Genomic DNA, 20,667 nt, shown 5'->3' with positions numbered 1-20,667 from the left:
CAACAGCTGCCACCATAAATTCACACAATTAAACTTTAATATGTGGGCACCTCTATCAATTAAACACGCCACACAATGTTGTTTTTGCAAAATATTTATTAAAAAACTAAAGTAAATATGGCAACAAAAACTTAAATAGCAAATGACATGACTGGCCATAAAGCTTTTACTATATTATTCTAATCAGTCTCTGACAATATCAAGTATGTCTCCAGGGGAAGCCACATGTAAACAACCTGAATGCACCTCTATATGGTCAACTGCTAGCTGTTTGAGAACTATTTGATATGCGCCTCTTGTTTTACTAGCACCTGTTCCAGGGCCCTTGTAAAATATTCCAGGCATACTCAACTTTAAACGAAGTGAATGGGAGCAGAAGATGCTCAACACTTTGCAGGATCAGGCCTGGTTCATTTTTAAAGACACGGCAAGTGATCCAATACAACTGTTTTTTTTTCTTTTTTTTAAAATAAAGAAAAGGGAATCAGAGCAGCAAGGGAACCTACACCAAAGTACCTTTTGTTCCTCTCTGAGTCACAATAACCTCTCACGAGTACCACACTTGAAGCTATTTGTTTATTCTCTTTTTAAAAGCCCAGCAGGGGGAGTAAGTCAAGAGGTGTCTGCTTTCCCCTTGGATAACTCCTCTTAAGGGGAGTTTTGGGTGCACTTCAAAGAGAAAAATAGACCCTCAAGTCTATTAAAGATATATGTCTAATGGAAGCTCTGTTTTTAAAAAGTGGTAAAAAAAAATCTTCAAAAAGCATCCAAGAATTCTAAAAAAACCCTTTTCCTGTTCAGATGATTGACAGGACACGCGCTCATTTTGTCTGGTTAGCCATGACTTAAAACCCCAAGAGAAAGTTGTTACAAAATGTTGGCTAAATTAGGAATCCTAAGAGATATATATGAAGACATAGTTGAATATCATTTTAAAAAACCCTTAAGAATGTAAAGCACTATGTCCAGACAACCCTAGGTTTCACTAATGACACAGATATAATCATGGACAACACGTAGAAATAGTCACATTGATGCCAAGGTTTCCATTGTCTGCAAAAAGATGTGCTATAGCTGTATCGAAAACTAGACAGTCGCTGTTCATGATGGCAGCAGCCACCCCATCATGAATTGAGCGGGGCGTTGCCTCCCAGGTCAGCCTGCGCCGGTTACCATTCAGCTCCAGTCGATATGCAAAGTTTTCTGCTTGTTTGCGAGTGCCAATGAGCAACACAATAGCAAAAAACTGCTGGTGACCCTCGTACTTCTCCTGTTTCTCCAACACCAGCATGAAATGGTGGCCAAAGCAAGACTGCATCATGACCCAGTCGACGGCTCCTGGCAGGTTAATGTCCGTGGCAAGAAAGACTATGTCTTCTCCCTGAAGGGTGGTAATGCTTTTGTGGGCGTGCATGAGGTGGGACATCACTGCTTCCAAAGAGCCCTGCCATTTACAGGAGGCACCAGGACATGGACAGGAGTAGGGACGGTATTCACAGATGTCTTCATGCTCCGGCTTTTCTGTATGGTGGAGTGTCAGGGAACAGCCTGTAGTGGCATACTGGAAGGAGACAAAATACAGGCCATCAAGATATACATGCAGATTTAATGTTCTAAAGCTCCCAGCTGTGAACTGCAAAATGCAGCATCAGTAAGAACCCTCATTGCATTCTAAATTTTACATTATATTTCTAAGTGCTCTGGATTCAGAGCTGAGCTTTATTTTACCCCCAAATATATTCCTGCTTCACATGCTTTTAAATGGGAATTGCAAGCCCTTAGATAAAACACGATATTTTATTAGAACACTTAGAAAGTGCAGCTTTACTAGAATTTGTCCAATTCAATGAAAGATTTTATTTTAAATTTAAATGTTTGCAGTGTCACTCTGCCACTGCATGAGAATCAAAGGGAGTGAAACTGACTATTTTCACCATACAAATAAGGTGAAAGCCTAAATAAGTGAGATTTTTGTTTAAAGCTCTCTGTTTTAATAGTCCCTGAGTCACACAGGTAAAGACATGTATTTATTTGTTTTAAATCAGAAAGTGCACCTTTACATTCTTATAGCAAGTTCAACATTCCTTAAACAAAGCACATATTTCTTCACCCTTACACAGCAACAGTCCCTTAATGGGAAAGCTTTTCCCTTTCATCCCAGCACCTGATTATCACCATTGTCAAAGCTGAGAGACAAGCCAGAGCACTTTCTACACTGACAGCAATAAGCCCTCCACAATATGTACATCCACAATTCAAAAGAAAAAGGATTAAGCAAGAGTTTTCACTCTCCACCTGGCTAAAGAATAACAATGTCTCAGACCGGAGAATAACAGGGGAGGCAAACTTCTTTTCTCAACCTCATCCCTTATCTTTTTCATGCACTGATTTATTTACAGTCATTTTATTCCCAGTCTCTAGTTAGGGACAAGTCCAAAACAACCACTAGCTGAGTCACTTTGCTGGAATACACAATGTTATATATTAGGTTTATATGCAACACAGTTAGGAAATGTTAAGTGACCATTCTCATAGCAATCAGTACTTGGCCCTTGTGTAAGGGCCTCATGAAAAGTGCACCTTGGAGTTTCCTGACTTTGTATCATCCAGAATTTCCGCTGGTGTTTTTGTCTATGTGTGGAAGGGGAAATGATTACATTTCCTTCAGAAGGAAGAGAAAAATATACTTCGCTGTGCAGTCAGAACTCTAGAAATCATACATTCAAAGACACATGGTAAGAGGAATTTCACATAAAGAATAGAAATAGCTAATCAGGGAAGATTCACAGTGGACAAGGTTAATGCTGACCCGCAAAAGTTTATTTTGTTTTTTAAAATTGGGTTTGCACCCTTTGTTTATACGTTATACAAAGAAGGCCCCAAAGGATATTTTTATTTAAGTTAGCAATATCAGGAATGTCAAGATTTGGTGGAGGACCTTAGATGTTTATTAGAACATCTTACATGCGAACAGAGGACAGGTGAGTTGAATCTTTAAACACAATACCTTTTATGCAAAATATTCCCTTATCCTTGGAGTTAAGAGGTGATACCAAAATGAAGCAAAAAAAATAAAATAAAATAAAATAATAAAAAAGGTCCCTTTCCCAAGGAATGGGACAGAGGACTAAGCTACCAGCTTTAGGTGTAAGAATGGCAAACTCAGTGATCTTGAAGCTGAATTAAATATCAAATACAAAAATACCAACAAGTCTGGAGAGAGTTTCTGGTGATATGAACGAGTAAAAAAAGGGTTGTTTCTTATTAATTATCTGACCAATTTTTAAAAAATCAAGGTTAAATGCAATTTTTCCAAATGTTTAAAAAATAAACAGCTATTTCTGAGTCAGAACAAGCACAAGGAATTTCAGTTCCAAGGGTTAAATGCCTGAGAAACAAGGGCTTAGATTCAATATCATCTCAAAAAGAAAAGGAATACTTGTGGCACCTTAGAGACTAACAAATTTATTTGAGCACAAGCTTTTGTGAGCTACAGTTCATGATGAAGTGAGCTGTAGCTCACGAAAGCTTATGCTCAAATAAATTTGTTAGTCTCTAAGGTGCCACAAGTACTCCTTTTCTTTTTGCGACTACAGACTAACACGGCTGCTACTCTGAAAAGTATCATATCAGTTATTATACATATCATGCTGCTAACGTGTATAGTGGAAGAACACCAGAGTACAGACTTCTGTTTCAGATTTCACTAAAGAGTTAATGCATTTACTGTATCCGCCCCTCCCCCCACTATTTAATCCTCTGCTAAGAGATTTGTTTAGGTATGCCCAGTGAGCAGACAAGCCATGAGTTCTGCACCATCACACTGACAGTAGAAAGAAGGGGTCCTTGTGTCAAGGGGGGGCGCGCCACAATTGAGGCCAAATGCTGCAATTTGTCAGGATTGCTGCACTGCTGTTTGCACACGCATGCATACAACAGCAGATTTTTCCAGACACACCGTGATAGGTGCAGGCAGACATGAAACAAGTCAGTCTTAAACCTAAGCATTCTTCCCCGGAAAAGATTTTAGTCCTATTGCTGCTCATGATGCAAATAAGTCTTTATGATAGTGACACACTTGTTTGGAAGTTAAAAGAAAACAGAATGCAAGAGAGAACTAAAGTTCAAGTATATTGGTGCTCGTGGCACAGAAAAGGCAATATTTTAGAGAAAGTCCAAGTGAAGGGGCAGTGATTTTGTTAGAAAAACCATCACTCTAAATACTTTACATTTCTTTTAAAAAACATAGCCTATCACTTACCATATTTTTTAAAAACCAACTTTCAACAGCCCCCAAACACTACGCTTTTGTTGCTGGAAAGCTGCTCTCGTGGCATAACACTCTTACTTGTCATTTAAGGACAGTGCCCCAAAGGGTTAAATAGGAGTTTCCGGATGGATGTTCAGTATTTGAAAAGTGTGAACTCTGGTGATGTGGATAAGCCTTGCCCAAAATTATATGGTATGTGAGAGTGCTGCTTTAGCTTCTGACCTCATCCCTGCCACGTGAAGCATTCAGTTAAATATAGATTTAGATGCCCAACCCACAATGATATTTTTCTAAGCCTGTTAAATAGAGTGTCACAGCCCTGAATCCCAACCGTCTCTTGTATGCTCCAGTACCTTCCATTTGTTAGCAGGCTTCTTAATTAGAAGTAGCTAGCCCTACATCTTCACAAACCTCTGCTTCTCTAGCAAAGCTGCATTTTCTGCTACTGCTAAACTAGGCAGAGGCCAAACAATTTTATGTAAAACCAAGCCAGTAACTTCACTCAGAACGATCAACCTCAATTCAACACAGTGCAAACAATGCAGAGGGGTTCCACTACAGAAGGGAGATCTACACATTAAAAAACAAAACATGAGAACAATAAAATATCAGAAGGGTAAATACTGGTAAAATAAACATCCATCAGGAAAAGATAGCGAATGAAAGCAGAATTAGAACTATTAATAAAAATGTCAAAACATCATCTACTTCTTTCACAGCTTTGTGTCCTGCAAGCCTTAAAAGAACCTGTTGTGCCTCAAAATTAGAAAGTATAATCTGATGTTAGACTCTTGTTATAACTTGGACAAATGGAATAAGTAATTCAAATCAGAATCATAAAGCATAAAGACAGAAGTGATCACCAAACCACCTACATCACAGGCCACCAACTCCACCCCGCACCCACACACTACCTCAACAACTGAAATTAGACCTAAGTATCACAGCCCACAGGACACTAAAGTATTATGCACCACAGTGAGAAAATAGAAGGGACTGACATGCACTTTTGCCTGAGATGTCTACCATGACAGTAAAATAATCGAGATAATCCTGGCAAGTGCACTACACCCCCATGCTGAAGAGGAAGGCAAAAAACTCCCTCCCTAAAGTCACTGCCAATCTGACCTGGTGGAAATTGCTGTCTAACCTCATCCACATATGCCTATCAGTTAGACCCTGAGCATGTGAACAAGAACCAGACAACCATGCACTTGAGAGCGAGAGAATGCTTGTTTTACTTTTCTAGTTTTGAAAGATTTAAGATAAGGTTTGAAGTCATGGGACACAATCAGTGCTAGATTACCGGGAAGAGAGTAAATAATATGCATCACATAAATATGAAATGCCAAACAACTGGCATAATATTTACCTGACTAGGAAAGCTGTCATTCTACCACCCTATGTGATGTGTTTATTTGTGTCTGGACAATTAAAATTAAGGGTCGCATATCTGTCTAACAATGAAAGATTATTTTTTCTATGTATGTTAACAGTCAGACTTAGTTTGCCTTGTTTATGTAAACTTCTGATAAAGTTGTGAGGTAACCGTGAAGCGCAGAAAGAAGTTCAATTTTTTTCTCAAGTCGAAAGTTAATTACACAATGCTGTGAGTTTATCAGGTTTTCTTGTAATAAGTACACTTGTCTTTAGAGGGCTTAGAAGCATCTGATTATCTGGTGGTAGAGTTGGCTGGAAGGCAAGATCTGCAACTGGCGTATTTCTTGAAACGACATCTCTATATCTAATGTACCTGTGGTCTAAATTCATAAAGTGCTGAGCACCACCGTTCCCAGTGATGTCGGGAAATCTGGGTTTAAAACCCCCTGAAAAAAAATCAAACCACTTACTTCCCTGAGACTCCTGGAATATATGTAATAACGAAAAATAGAGAAATCTGACTATTTCCTTCCTAATTTGCAAAATGTATTCTTAAATCAAATTACTCACATCACTAAGAACCTATTCATTTGGCAATGGGGGGAAATCCTAAAACATTTTCTCATATATATATATATATTTGTATTAAATGTAACTGGGCACATTCCATGTAGCTGCCCATTAGCAAGTTTGCTACAAATGTATAGGTTTCAGAGTAGCAGCCGTGTTAGTGTGTGTCCGCAAAAAGAAAAGGAGTACTTGTGGTACCTTAGAGACTAACAAATTTATTTGAGCATAAGCTTTTGTGAGCTACAGCTCACTTCATCGGATATGAAGTGAGCTGTAGCTCACGAAAGCTTATGCTCAAATAAATTTGTTAGTCTCTAAGGTGCCACAAGTACTCCTTTTCTTTTTACAAATGTATAGAAGACATTCCCCACAGTGGAGTCCTCAAAGCTAATAGAAGGGGACTAAGTTTATGGCTGTGTAAATCTGAAGCAAATTCTGTCATAAACTAAAACACAAGCAGGAAGTAGCACGAGTTTTAACACTACCAGGAGGGCAGTTCTGCACAGGGCTATGTCATTTCTATGGCCACAGCAATGACCACCCAGGCATGAATTGTTCTGTTTGTGACGTACTATCATGAAAGGTAATGCTAAAATATTGCAGAAGACACAAATATTGGTTAACGTGTAAATATATGAAGTCTCTGCGTAGCTCAAAGTAAACAGCAGCATTTAAAACTTTAATTATTTCACTGCAAATTTTTGAATAAGTAGTTCATCTATAAAAGCACATTGCACCACTCAGTTAGCTAGGCCACATTGCAGTAGTTCAGTTGCTTAGGAAGATGAAATTTGGCAATCTCACATAAGTACTGTATAATTAATTAGATTTTAATAGGTTTCAGAGTAGCAGCCATGTTAGTCTGTATTCGCAAAAAGAAAAGGAGTACTTGTGGCACCTTAGAGACTAACAAATTTATTTGAGCATAAGCTTCTGTGAGCTACAGCTCATAGCCACTCATACATATGTGAGTTCACAAGGTTTATTTTCTTCAATCTACAGCATCCTTACAAAGTCACCTGAGACTACAAGAGAAGCTAAATCCATTTAAAAAAAGCCTCCCTGACTAAACAGCACTTTTCTATAGCTAACCATTTCCATATTTATTTAAAAGAGGAAAAGTAGCAAGATGATATTTCAGTATGTCTTTAACAAGGCTTTTGAGTCAGGGGATGATGTGCATTTCTAGTTTTGAAAAGCGTACCTAGAGCATTCCATAAGCATTTTAAAATTTCAGTGACTTAACACTTATTTCCTGTAAGACTCTCCTCTTTCATAATGCCCATAAGAAGCAAGTAGATAATTATACAATGCTATATATATTTTCAAAAAGCCTTTGTAACCCTTCCAAATGGGCATAAGATACAAGTAAGAAACCACATGACCCCATTCCTATAAACCTGTTTTCTCTATTGAACACTTTGGGGCACTGTAAAAACAATAAATAGACGCTTTCTAAGCATGGAAGACAAATGCCAGTCAAAAATACCCCGGTTAATGTCACTTTGTTGCTGTTTGAGAGAAGTATGTGCAGCAGCATAGAAATTACTCGTGGTAAAGAAAGACACCCCCTTTCCCCCATAAAAAGAGAGGTTGGGAAAGGAGTAGAAAGTAGAAGAGATTCTTAGTATTTCCACCCCTTTTCCATCCATGAGAGGCAGAAAGCGCCTTCTACTTTCCAACAGCTAGCAGGAAGTAGGATTTCCAATTTAGCAGATTCCTACCAGCCAGAGGCTGAGGTGAAGGATGGCGCTCCAAAGAGCAGAAACATCAGCCTGGGAAAATCCCAGCCCTCTTCCCATTCTCCAACAGTTAGGGAAGATAGAGGAGTAGTTAGCTGCCACTCCATGATTCATATCCACCTCTGGCATGCTCTTCAGACCCTGTACTAACTGGTGTCTATATATGGCAAGACCCAATTCTATGTTTTCTACAGGCCTCCTGTGGGAGACTTGGATGCATAAAGAAATGCAAGATCAGGTCCCAGCCTGTTTCACATAGGGAACTGAACACTATCAGCGTTTCAGAGTAGCAGCCGTGTTAGTCTGTATTCGCAAAAAGAAAAGGAGTACCCGTGGCACCTTAGAGACTAACAAATTTGTTAGAGCATAAGCTTTTGTGAGCTACAGCTCACTTCATCGGATGCATTTGGTGGAAAAAGCAGAGGAGAGATTTATATACACACACACACACACAGAACATGAAACAATGGGTTTATCATACACGTTTCATGTTCTCTGTGTGTGTGTGTGTGTGTGTGTGTGTGTGTATATAAATCTCTCCTCTGCTTTTTCCACCAAATGCATCCGATGAAGTGAGCTGTAGCTCACGAAAGCTTATGCTCTAATAAATTTGTTAGTCTCTAAGGTGCCACGGGTACTCCTTTTCTTTTTACTATCAGCGTTAACAGCTTTCAGTCACTTAGGCTACATTTGAACTCAAAGACAGAGATGAAAAGCTCCAAATCCCATCACCAAGTAAGTCTCTGAGCTATCCAGTCCCCATGCCTTTCCCCGCCTCTATTCCATCTTCTAATCTAAGCTACATCCCTCCGCCTTTCCCAGTCAGTGTTAATGGTATCAGAGTAGCTCTGCAGGGTCAGAACATACCAAGCAAGATAAGTTAATGCAAAGGTAATATTGGAAAGAATTTTGGAAAAATGGTTTCCTCAACTGCAACAGAAGTAAAGGCTCCAAAATGCAAATTTAAGCTTTGTAATTAACGTTGTGCTATCTACACCTCCACATATGTTTCAAGCAACAATTGAACACTTTAAAGAATATGTGGACTCAAATCACCATAGCTGGCGTCCTTCCCAAATGTATACTGACACAGCACTTGAACTAAAAGAAAAGGAGTACTTGTGGCACCTCAGAGACTAACAAATTTATTTGAGCATAAGCTTTCGTGAGCTACAGCTCACTTCATCAGATATGAAGTGAGCTGTAGCTCACTAAAGCTTATGCTCAAATAAATTTGTTAGTCTCTGAGGTGCCACAAGTACTCCTTTTCTTTTTGCGAATACAGACTAACACGGCTGTTACTCTGCAACCAGCACTTAAACTATTAGTTTGGAACTTCCTGTGAATTGAATTGCCTTGCATCTGCACTGAAGATCAACAGTGGATCTGCTGGGACTCATTGCCCAGAAACAGACCAAAGAGAAAGTCCGAGACAATTCTAAAGAAGAGGGGAAGGATATAAGTGCCCAACTGACTGTAATATTATTTCTACTTGTTTTCTTCCACTCCTTATTTTATATTGTCTCTGTCTCACAATTAGCAGTAGTTTGCAGGAAAGTTTTTTTCCAATTAAACTATTAAGGTCCATGTACTTAATGTTTCCCATGACCCTATCCAAAACAAGATAACTGAGCTGCAAAAGGGAGTGGGGTGGGAAAGGGTGTGTGTGTACATTTTCTTGATTCTTTACAATGTTTAAAGAAGGCGCAAAAAAAATTCTGCTTAGTTTTATTTACATTAGTCAGTCAGGGTTTGTCTGTGCTGAGAGCTTCTGGCCAACTGGAGAACTTATAGGTTAATAACAGATATACCAAAGAGGAGAAACTTGACTCAAAGAGATGAGGTGCTTTTTATTCAAACTGTTTAAATCTTTTTAGGTTTTATTGGTTACACCTTTTTATTTAAAGAACAGGGGAGAAAAGAACTTCGTTAAAGAATCAACAAGCTAATCTTTTGTTTTATCCTATAAAGTGAATTGGTTAAATGTATTTGCTTTGCTAAAAATATTACTATAAAATGGAGAAAATAGCTTGATTAAAGGAAAGCCTGAGTAGAGGGAGCTATTTTCACCAAGGTTTGTAATTGCTTATCAGTATTTCCTACCACTAGCAGTGAGGCTAGGAGACATGTAAGTAAGTGTTTTTGAACTTGGGGAAAAAAAAAAAATCATCTTTTCAGGTAAGGTCTCAGAAAGCTTTCTGTGCCCATTTCTGAGTCATCCAAGATGCTCTCCAACAACAGAAGACAAGTCTTGACATTTCCAGTATTTAACATCTACATTCACACACCCCTTTCAGGTCTCCTTTAATCATCATAAAGCAGCAATAAATAAATAAATAAAATATAATAATAATAATAAAAAAGCATAAGTCCAACCTGGCAATGGCAGGTTTTCAGCCTAGATGGACTTCTAGTCAGTTTCAATACAACATGAACTGTAATATTGTGATCAGAATGGTTGCTTTGGGGAGTGATGCATTGATTTTGTTAAGGGCAACTAGGAAATACTAACTGTCACTGAAGATTAAGACAGGACACTTTAAAAAATGAAAACTACGCAAGCAAGCATATCTGAAAAGAATGCATGGAATGTTTCGGTCTTTTTAGGCCAAGAATGCATCACAGCGGGGCATCTGACTCTCTGAACTTCTTCCTATATTGGACTTAAAAAGAAAAGCTGTGTTTTAGTTCTATATTCCATGTTATTACAATCATGAGATTAATTCTCATTTGAAAACTGAACAGAGAGAAACAAAAATGGTAGCTCATGAAAGGTTTATGCTCAAATAAATTTGTTAGTCTCTAAGGTGCCACAAGTACTCCTTTTCTTGTTAAGATCAGTACTCTTATGAAGGGTGCCATGGGATATTTATGGTCATTAGTTCTGTAAAACCTCTGAAAGCCAGTCCATAGCCATATAGTGCCCCATAACAATCTGCAAGATTCATTACTGACTCAGAGGGAAGAATGACACCTCCTGAATGAATCATCTGTGCCACTTACTTCAACATTTTAAGTTCAGTGACAGTCCTTGGTTGGGACACCTATTTAGCTTGTGAACTAAATCACAGGACAAGGTGGGATGAGTTTAGGTGTTTTATTGAGTTTTTAAGAACATAGGAGTCTGTTTCTCTCTGGTTTCAGAGTAGCAGCCATGTTAGTCTGTATTCGCAAAAAGAAAAAGGAGTACTTGTGGCACCTTAGAGACTAACAAATTTATTTGAGCATAAGCTTTCGTGAGCTACAGCTCACTTCATTTCACTGAATGCATCCGATGAAGTGAGCTGTAGCTCACGAAAGCTTATGCTCAAATAAATTTGTTAGTTTCTAAGGTGCCACAAGTACTCCTTTTCTTTTTGCGAATACAGACTAACATGGCTGCTACTCTGAAACCTGATCTTAACAAGTGTTCTGTTCAACCTGGGTCATTATGTTCTTCCTGCTTCTGTTATCAAGCATTCTCTCTCACGTTTTGTCACGAAGTTACATTCAACAGCAAAGAGAAGCAACATCATTCGGTGTCACAACCACTATGGGCTTCAGCCATTATTGTATTGCTGTGAGGCTTAGCTGTCTTGTCAGGTGCTTTGAGACATTATGAAAGTGTAAAGGGTTAAAGGATATCTAGCTAAAGTTTTAAGAATAATTGAATTACATTTGCATCTCCAAAACCTATACTGGAAAAGATATGTACTTCAGAACAGTTCACTAAGTTTTTATAAGAAAACAGTTTAAAAATGCAGTGAGATATAAATATTTAATCTGCCTACCTGCAAAACTGTGAAGTTCCGAATTAAATCTAAAGATGTCAACTATAATTTGTGACAGGACAGCTTATCACCCCTCTCTCACTCTGAAGGACTACAGAAAATTGGCTGAAGAGATGTAACAGATGCCCCATTCCCATGGTTAAATGGTTCTTTTAAAAGCAGAATTAAGCTACCTCGCAAAACACTTCTAACTTCATTACGGCAGGATGACTGTGCCAAATAGTAAGAACAAAAGAGACATTCTGCATTCAATTTACTGCAAACTAGAACGACAGTAGTCAATTTAAAAAAAAAAAAATCAGTGAAATTCATTTAATGCTGGTGATGTATGATGCTCCACACTGCTGAAGCATGTAGCTGGCCTATGGAGTGTCAGGTAAGTGCCCTCTTCTTAGTACAGCGTGTGTTCCGTTTGCAAAGCTTTAAAAATAGGAACTGGAGACTTAATAGAGCCGTACATACACTGTACTACAAAGGGCATTTACCAGACTCTTCACATGTACAGCAGTGGAGTTCCACTGTGAGAATTACTTCATCTCCTTAATGACAGGTTTCAGAGTAGCAGCCGTGTTAGTCTGTATTCGCAAAAAGAAAAGGAGTACTTGTGGCACCTTAGGGACTAACAGATTTATTTGAGCATAAGCTTTCGTGAGCTACAGCTCACTTCATTCTTGCATCCGATGAAGTGAGCTGTAGCTCACGAAAGCTTATGCTCAAATAAATTTGTTAGTCTCTAAGGTGCTGCAAGTACTCCTTTTCTTTTTCATCTCCTTAATGTACACTGGGGCATTGCATGGAGCAGCTGCCGAAGACTCACAACTTCAGGTCTTGAAAGAAGGAAAAGCCCACTGTAAATATTATTTAAATTGAAAACCAACAGAGCATCTACCCCTACAAACTGCCAAACAAACCTGCCATTGTTTGTTTTTGATTAATCTCAGAAAAAACCTGGAAATCCTCCCGTAACTGCAAACCATCATGTCTCTTGGTCTTGCTAGCAACGGGAATTTAATTACTATAGTTCAATTAAGTGCTGATTATCAGACCTCTTGCGCATCAATCTCCCTGTGGTAATTTAAAATCATTCTTGAAGGAAATCCAGCAATAGTAATGTTTATTACAACTTTAGATTTCCAAACAATGCAGTTGGCCGAGAGTCACACAACCAAATACTCATGCATTCTTGCTTCACTCATGGATTCACAGAGTCTGGTCTTTGCCCTCTAGCCTATGACCAGTCCCCTGGGAGTGACTCTTAAGCATACCAAATCCCCCAGGGTCACACAGTTCCACAGAGACAGGCCCATGGCCTCAAAGACTGAGTATTTGTCTCTCTCTGTCGATCCCTGTAATGAATCTAGTTTGCCAGACTCCTACAGGAGGCTTGTACCCTTTGGGCGCAATGGTCTCAGCAAGCATTTGCTGTGATATGGGCAACCTTTTCTAAACAAGGTAACAATTAATTAGTCACTTGGCACACAGAACCAGAACATCATTGGTTTAGCAAAGAGAGAAAAGTTCTGTCAATTCTGGTCAAACCAGTGCCATGAGCAAGCCAAGCTCTAATCTAATGGATTCCATCTCAGGCTCTCTCTCTTTGTCCACCCAGATGAGAGCAGCCATCCTCTTCCAGAAGCAAACTCTTTAACCCAGTGGTGGGCAAACTATGGCCTGGGGGCCTCATCCGGCCCTTCAGATGTTTTAATCTGGCCCTTGAGCTCCTGCTGGGGAGCGGGGTCCAGGGCTTGCTCTGCATGGCTCCCTGAAGCAGTGGCACATCCCGCCTCTGGCTCCTACAGCTCTGCACGCTGCCCCCGCCACAAATGCCTCCCCCGCAGCTCCCATTGGCCAGCAAATCTACCCAGAGGAGGGACATGCTGCTGCTTCTGGGAACTGTTTGAGGTAAGCACTGCCAAGAGCCTGCACCCTTGACCCCATCCCACAGCTCGGAGTTCCCTCCCACATCCTGAAATCCTAATTTCTGGCCCCACCCCAGAACCTATATCCCCAGCCGGAGCCCTCACTCCCTCCCGCACCCCAGCCCCCAATTTTGTGCGCATTCATGGCCCACCATACAATTTCGATACCCAGATGTGGCCCTCGGGCCAAAAAGTTTGCCCACCCCTGCCTTAACTCCTTCCTGTCTCAAATCAGTTCTTTGTTCTCAAACACGGGTCTCTTCTCAGCTTCCCTGCTGAGAGGTGGGGAGAAAACCACCTTCCTCCTGTCCATTGTTTCCTAGGTGTCAATGTTCTGGCCCCTGAGGCTCTCCATTGTCTCTTTTGGACTCTGCATTAATAGGGGTTGCTTTCAGCAGGTTCCAGCCAGTTCCTCAACAACCCTATTCATTGCAGCCCAGACAGCAAGACAACACCCACACCTCATGTCCTGTGTGCTGCTCCCAAAAGCAAGCTTAACTCTTTTTCCCCCTCTGGGTAGCAATGCAAAGTACACATATGTTTCATAAAAATATTACAGAAAATCCTAACTTCCTCACAGCTTCTCTAGATGGTTAATAGCTTTTTGGAATTGATTGGCAAGGCACTGGCCAAAAGAAGAGTCTGATCTGGCCTGAAAGACTTCTCAGCACCAGGCAACAAGGCTGGCCTGAAAGACTTCTCAACACAAGGCAACTTTTATACTGCAACAGCTAATGTTCTGCCGATATCCTCTCAATGTTCCCAACCAGGATTTAAGAACACCCTAACAGATCATGATCATACAATCCACCTCAGGTTTTACACTGAGACCAGTGCATAGGTGGAACAGGAGTTAGTGACTTTCCACCCAGCACTGACTTAACTCCTCTAGTGAAAGAAAACATCAGTAACACTTATTTATGTAAAAGCGGCAGAGAGTCCTGCAGCACCTTATACTGCAGCACCTTATAGACTAACAGACGTATTGGAGCATAAGCTTTTGTGGGTGAATACCTACATGTCTACATGCATCCGACGAAGTGGGTATTCACCCACAAAAGCTTATGTTCCAATATGTCTGTTAGTCTATAAGGTGCCACAGGACTATTTGTCGCTTTTACAGATCCAGACTAACACGGCTACCCCTCTAATACTTATTTATGTACCTTCCTATCAAGTCCCAGGGCCTTGCCTAAAAGAGCTCTCACTTTTTTCGCAGGTGGGTGGGATACTTTTGATTGGACACATTATGCATTAGAACTTGAGCCCAATGAGTAAGAATTCCAGATAAGAATAAAATGTTTTTTAAAACAGGTGATGACAGACACTAAGAACTGAAGTAAATATCACTCCTGGAGCGCTGCTGTTGTCTGCACGTGACCCTACAAACTAAACTACAGAACCTTAAATATTGGCAGGACATGAGAAAAAAAAATACTTAAAAAGGAATACGTAAAAAAACCTGGAGTTTTAAGGACAAGCCTCACTTTGGAAAATCAGAGTGAACAAAAATACTCTTAGCTGTAGAACACAGGACATACAGGGTGGTGGAAAATGAGCAGCTATTATGGCCTACTGTCACTTTTTTCAACCAGAAGGAAAATTCACTATAAGCATCAACTCCAGGCAAGCCTCTACATTAACACAATGGAGTAAAACAGTCTATTCCTTTTGTAATATTTCCTATTGCCCCAGTTCTTCAAGTAGATGTGATCATATGAACTCTTGAGCTTGTGTGCAGGCTAACTGCAGGATCTGGGGTTGTTTGTAAAAATCAAAGTTCTGCTAGATGTAGCAAGAATCTGTATAATACACCTTGTATGCTTATTTCCATAAGGAAATATTTTAAGATATATTTCACAAAATCTACTTTCAATGAACAGACACACCAAAGAAAAATCAAAGCTCTTAAATTCAAATGAAACTTTTCTAAATATTCTTTGGGGCTTATTGTGGAGTGATCAACACTTTATTTAAAAGGACACTGACAATTTGAAATCTAATCAATTACAGAAGTGAATGAACAGTAGTTTCAGGTACTACATCTGTCTCTGATTCCCTTGGTCTATCAATCACATTTTTTAAAATATTTTTTTTGTCCCTTGATACTGTAAGAGAGACCCACCCAAACTACAGAGAACCATGCCAGGGGAAAGATGTGAAACTGATTAAATCCCAAAGTGCTGTCTACAGGCATAAAGTAAGCAAACTGAAAATGAGAGGACAGGTTTTTTTTCTCTCTGATCTCTTGGAATTATAATAGTGTTCTAAACAAACAGGTAAAATGCATTCAGTGATCATGACTTTTAAAATATATTGTGTCCCTCTTAGTCACAAAATTAAATCACAGGCCTACTTAAATAAACCTTAACCCCCTACTTCTTTCCAGTGATTTAATTAGAGATGGCCATTTGTCCTACAAAAGAAGCGGTATATTGCATGAAGAATAATACAGTAGGGTAGTCTAAACCCTCTGTAACGTGAAAGAGGTCTCTGCAAGAATCTAAGTGTGTGAGATATTACTTTTAAAAATTAAATGCTTATGTAATTTTTAATCGTTGATTGTTTTAAAAGCCTTAATGGTGTAGTTACACATTATGCCATTGTGTAGCAGCATGGCTATCAAACAGGATTAAGGCAAGACAGCAGCACTAAATTGTAAACAGGTATGCAGAAGAGCTAAACTGTCGGTATCTTTAAGACAAAGAACAATAGGATATATATTCTCTGTATTCTTATTGCTCATGTGGGTCCCCCTCCCCAAAGTTCTCCTGGGGAAAGGAACTGTGCTCCTAGCAAGAGGCCATATGTCTATTGACAGGGCTGGGAGTGGAAGCCCCCCTGTGTTTCTGCTGGAATGGGGGGAGACAGGCTGCTACTGGGGTTCCTCAGGCTCGTACTGATGTGGGGAGCTTCTCCTGCTTCTGCTGGGAAAGGGGGCAGGGATTTGTTTAAAAGCCATATAAATAACTAGGACAGGAGCCTCCCTCTGCTATGGCGGGGAGGTGCAGAATGTTCCTGTTGACTGGAATCTGGAAAGCAGAGGCGAAACTTTCACGATCTCGCCTCTCTGCAAAATTCTGCGACATCTCGGGAGTTGAGAGGGCAGGTCCCCTTCTTAGTGACCCAGGGGGCAAGGGCTCCCTACTGACAGCTCTTGAAGGAGCCTTTGCTTTGTGGCTCTGCAGAAGTGACAGCAGCATTCCGGTCCAGAGGCGATCAGAGGCACAAGGAGTTTAGCTCCATCCAGGCACCCCTGGGACCGTGTCGGCCGGAGCAGGCAAAGGGCCTGGAGGATGCTCTTACCTTGCAGGGGAAGAGGACAGCCGAGGCCACTTTCTCCATGGCCAGGTTCCTGATGCTTGGGGTCAGGGATCCCCTGCACGTGGGGCAGCAGCTCAGTTTCTGCCGGCATTGATTGCACACCAGATGCCCGGCCTGGCACTGCAGGATCGGGGGCAGCACATAGTCGAAGCAGACGGGGCACTCGAACAGCGAGGTCAGCTCGTGGTGCTGAGGCGAGACCGGCCCGCCGCCGCCGCCGCCGCCTCCTCCGGGGCCTGAGATCACAGCGGCCGCGGCGGGTAGCGCCGAGGAGCCGGGGCCGGCAGCCGAGATGGTGGCGGCGGCGGCAGCGGGGGCAGCAGCGGGGGACGGGGCGTGCTGCTGCTTGCCGCAGGGTTTGTTAGCACTGGGTCCGGCGGAGGACGGGCGGCTCATCGCGGTCCGAACCAACCATCGAACTGCGGGCGCCTGGGTGACCAGTCACCGAAACCGGGCGGGACCCGCGCAGCGAACCGGCTCCGGGGCCGCCGTCGGGAGCCGGCCGCCGATGGGACGCCGCGGACGTTCCGAAGTGTAGCAGCGTTCCAGAGAGCTGGCCCAGCGTTCCGAGAGGGGCCCCGCCAACCGCCGCGCTTCCCGGGCCGAGCGCGCCGCGCGCGGGTCCTCAGCCCAGCGTCTGCACCATTGGTCTGACGCACGCGAGAGCGGCAGGAAGAGGGGGTAGCGCCGAAGCCCGCTCGCCGGCGGGTTCGGCTCCCAGTGCCTGGCTCTTACTGAGCATGCCCCGGCCGCCGTCCCTCCTCGTCCTAGTCTGCTCTCGGATCCGCCCGGCCAGGCGGCGACGGGAGAGGAGGCGCGGGGGTGGGCGAGGAAATGGGGTAGGAGTTGCACGAGCAGAAGAGGAAGGCGTTTGCTGACACTCCACTGGGGGAGGCAGGCCCACACTGGCAGGTCTGACGTGTAGGAGCCCCCTTCCACCGCCCGGGGGTGGTGGGGCGAGGGCCGCCCCTGCCTGTCTCCGCGGGACTGCGTGGCTGCTAACATGGCTGGCGCAATCCAGTGGGGGAAACGGCACAGAAAGACGCCGAGTTTGCACCACGGGAGCTGCGATCTACTATGCATCCCTCACCATAGCACGTTGCAGGAATAAAGGGTGGTGGAGGGGCTGCCGCGCGGTGAGGTTCATGGGTAGGGTGACTAATTGCGATTAGGCCGAGCTAGTGTTTTTGCACCGCACAGGTATGGTAGTTACTCTAAAAAATGGCCTGTGGCTGCGGGAGTAAGGGTACGCCAAGGCTCCTGCTGCCCAAGAGCTTCTTTGCGACGAGTCTCAGCCTCTTCGGAATCTCGTGCATGCTGTGGGATGCATTTAGTCCAACAGATATTTTTTTTGATGATGTCATCCACTCATGTTTTGCGCTGAAACATGTATGTTGCTGATTTGACACACGAGTACTATGTGCGTGAGAAAGAGACTGATCCTGGTAAGGAGCGCACGTTGTGGAGACCTGACTCATTTTTAGGTGAGATGTGGTTGCAGTTCAGCAGATCCACTCATATGCGACTCATCAACTGGAGGCTTGATGTAAAAGCCACGTCTTATTGCTTTGCTGGAGTGCACACTGCATACGTAGGTGGGGGCGGAGGCTAATGTTTCCCATGCATTCCCTTCGCTCGTAGATGATGAACGGGTGTGTGGCATGTGGCTTTTTTAGACACAACAAATCCTGCATCTTGGCAGTAGACTGGATGACCCTTGCAGTCCCTTCTAACCCTATGATTCTATGTCTGCTGGAATTGCAAGTGTGTGTGTGTGTGTGAGAGAGAGAGAGAGGGCAAAGAGAATAAAGGCACCCTCCCGCATTGGTGCTGTGCACCCTGGCACATTTAGCACACTTTTAAAATGTAAATTAATCTCAAATCATGTTACACAAGTCTCTCATGACTAGCAGTCACACCATATATTCTAACTTTACATGAACACATGACATAATCACTTCAAAAATTCCTTTGGCAGATTTTAAGATAATGTAAAATTGAGTGCTTTTTCAATATTTTCTACGGTAACATCAGGGATGTGAAAGTTAGAAACCCTTGTTTTGCAAACGCTAATGCATATACGGAATTTTGCTACTAATCACTTGACTAAAGTTATGCACATGCGTAAGAGTTTGCAGGACCAGGGTCAAAGCAAGTGTAATTAAGTGTCGGAGAAAAACACAGTTCTCATTCTTCAGGTTGGGTGCAGCAACTCAGATACACTTTATTTTTTCAAGCAATTGCACAAAGGGAGAGAGTGCACTAGGACACAGGGTTTCCCCCACCTAGGCAGGTCTCTCAAAAGATAAACAATTGGAGCAAGCATTTATACCTTTATTACAGACAATAATAAGCAACAGCTGCGTATTGTTTATACATATTCCTTCATGATATCTTATTTTTCTCACCAATTTATCTTATAGTGTACATTCTATTCTTATCTAATACAAGGTCACAACAGCCTCTCTCACAGTTCTTTTCCCACTCGCTTCACGCAATCCCTGCTTCTACAAATCCCACATTATTAAAGCAAGAGTTAGCCTGACTGCTGCTCATTTCAGAGGCCTGCATCCAAATTCCCTTTATCTACTTCCACACTTCCCCCTTTTTGTGCTTCCAGCACAACTATCAATTTTAAACTTCCATTCTGATTAAATTTTGTATTTCAGGTTCTACATCAAATACTTCAACCTTACGGGTTTTAATTGGATACAGTGACAATGCATGGTTAGTATGGACATGGAAAATATTATTATTATTATTACATCCTTTACAACAACAATAACATAACCCTAAACTAAACAACAACAATACAAGCAATAACATGCCCCCAATGATAATATAATGGGGTTTTTGCACAGTTTTAGTCACAATACATACTTAATACCTAAAGTAGACACTCTATAAGCGGTATGAAAGACATACTTTTCAACTTGTTATATATTTTGAAGCATATGAATTTGCCCTTGTAATTCAGAAATTTTCTGAACCTCTGGTAGGAGTAAGAGTAAATTTTGGAATCGATCAGGTACTAGGGTGGTCCAATTAAAGGCATCTGAAACTTATGGGCTGATTGTAAAATTCTATCTGTAGGCCAGTAAATAATATGATTGCCTGCAGCAGTGGTGAGATTAAAATGGATATCTTGTAACATGGTGGCCTCAACATGCACACAGCTATCATTAGCTTGGAAGAGTAGGTGTCCTGTCAGGGTAGTTCCTTGTCCCAGACCCTCCCAACAAACGTCATGAATAGTCACAACTTCCCCTGGCTTCAGTTTACGTACACACTGAAGCTGTGGGGGTTCTAACGGCCAGAATGTCCATTATATCCCTATCCAAATGTCGGGTGTTATTCCAGGAGCACTGACTAAAAATTGATTAGGCATACCAGGTAGTCTACGTTCCCAAATGTCTCAGTGAATTACCCAGTACCACATGCATCCTCCCCACGGACCTGGCAGGATTCGGTATGTGGGAGCCCACATCCCTCCAACTGGTCTGTATGCTTGGAAGGAACGCTGCGAACGTCTGCACCTCCACCCAGAAAATCTCCAAGCGTGTCTCCATGGCCACAGATCTGATGATACTCCTGACGTGTGTGTAAGGGCAGTAGGCCAGGCCTGATGTTTTAGATCACTCCAAATGGCCGTCAGCTGGTCATTCAGGAAATCCTGGATTTCTGAGCAAGCC

The 20,667-nt window shown here is 42.0% G+C and overlaps 1 protein-coding gene across 1 annotated transcript; it reads right to left on the bottom strand.

Moving 5' to 3' along the window:
* Positions 1–78: 78 nt before the first annotated feature.
* Positions 79–18,068, bottom strand: SIAH2 (siah E3 ubiquitin protein ligase 2). Its single transcript, XM_038417764.2, has 2 exons — positions 16,958–18,068; positions 79–1,561 (listed from the first exon to the last, which is right to left on the bottom strand). The coding sequence occupies exons 1-2, from the start codon at positions 17,369–17,371 to the stop codon at positions 1,004–1,006; spliced, it is 972 nt and encodes a 323-aa protein (XP_038273692.1). The 5' UTR covers positions 17,372–18,068; the 3' UTR covers positions 79–1,003.
* Positions 18,069–20,667: the final 2,599 nt, after the last annotated feature.

This window comes from Dermochelys coriacea, chromosome 9, assembly GCF_009764565.3.
Source record: "Dermochelys coriacea isolate rDerCor1 chromosome 9, rDerCor1.pri.v4, whole genome shotgun sequence".
NCBI lineage: Eukaryota > Metazoa > Chordata > Testudines > Dermochelyidae > Dermochelys > Dermochelys coriacea.
This window is presented reverse-complemented; position numbering and strand designations above follow the sequence as displayed.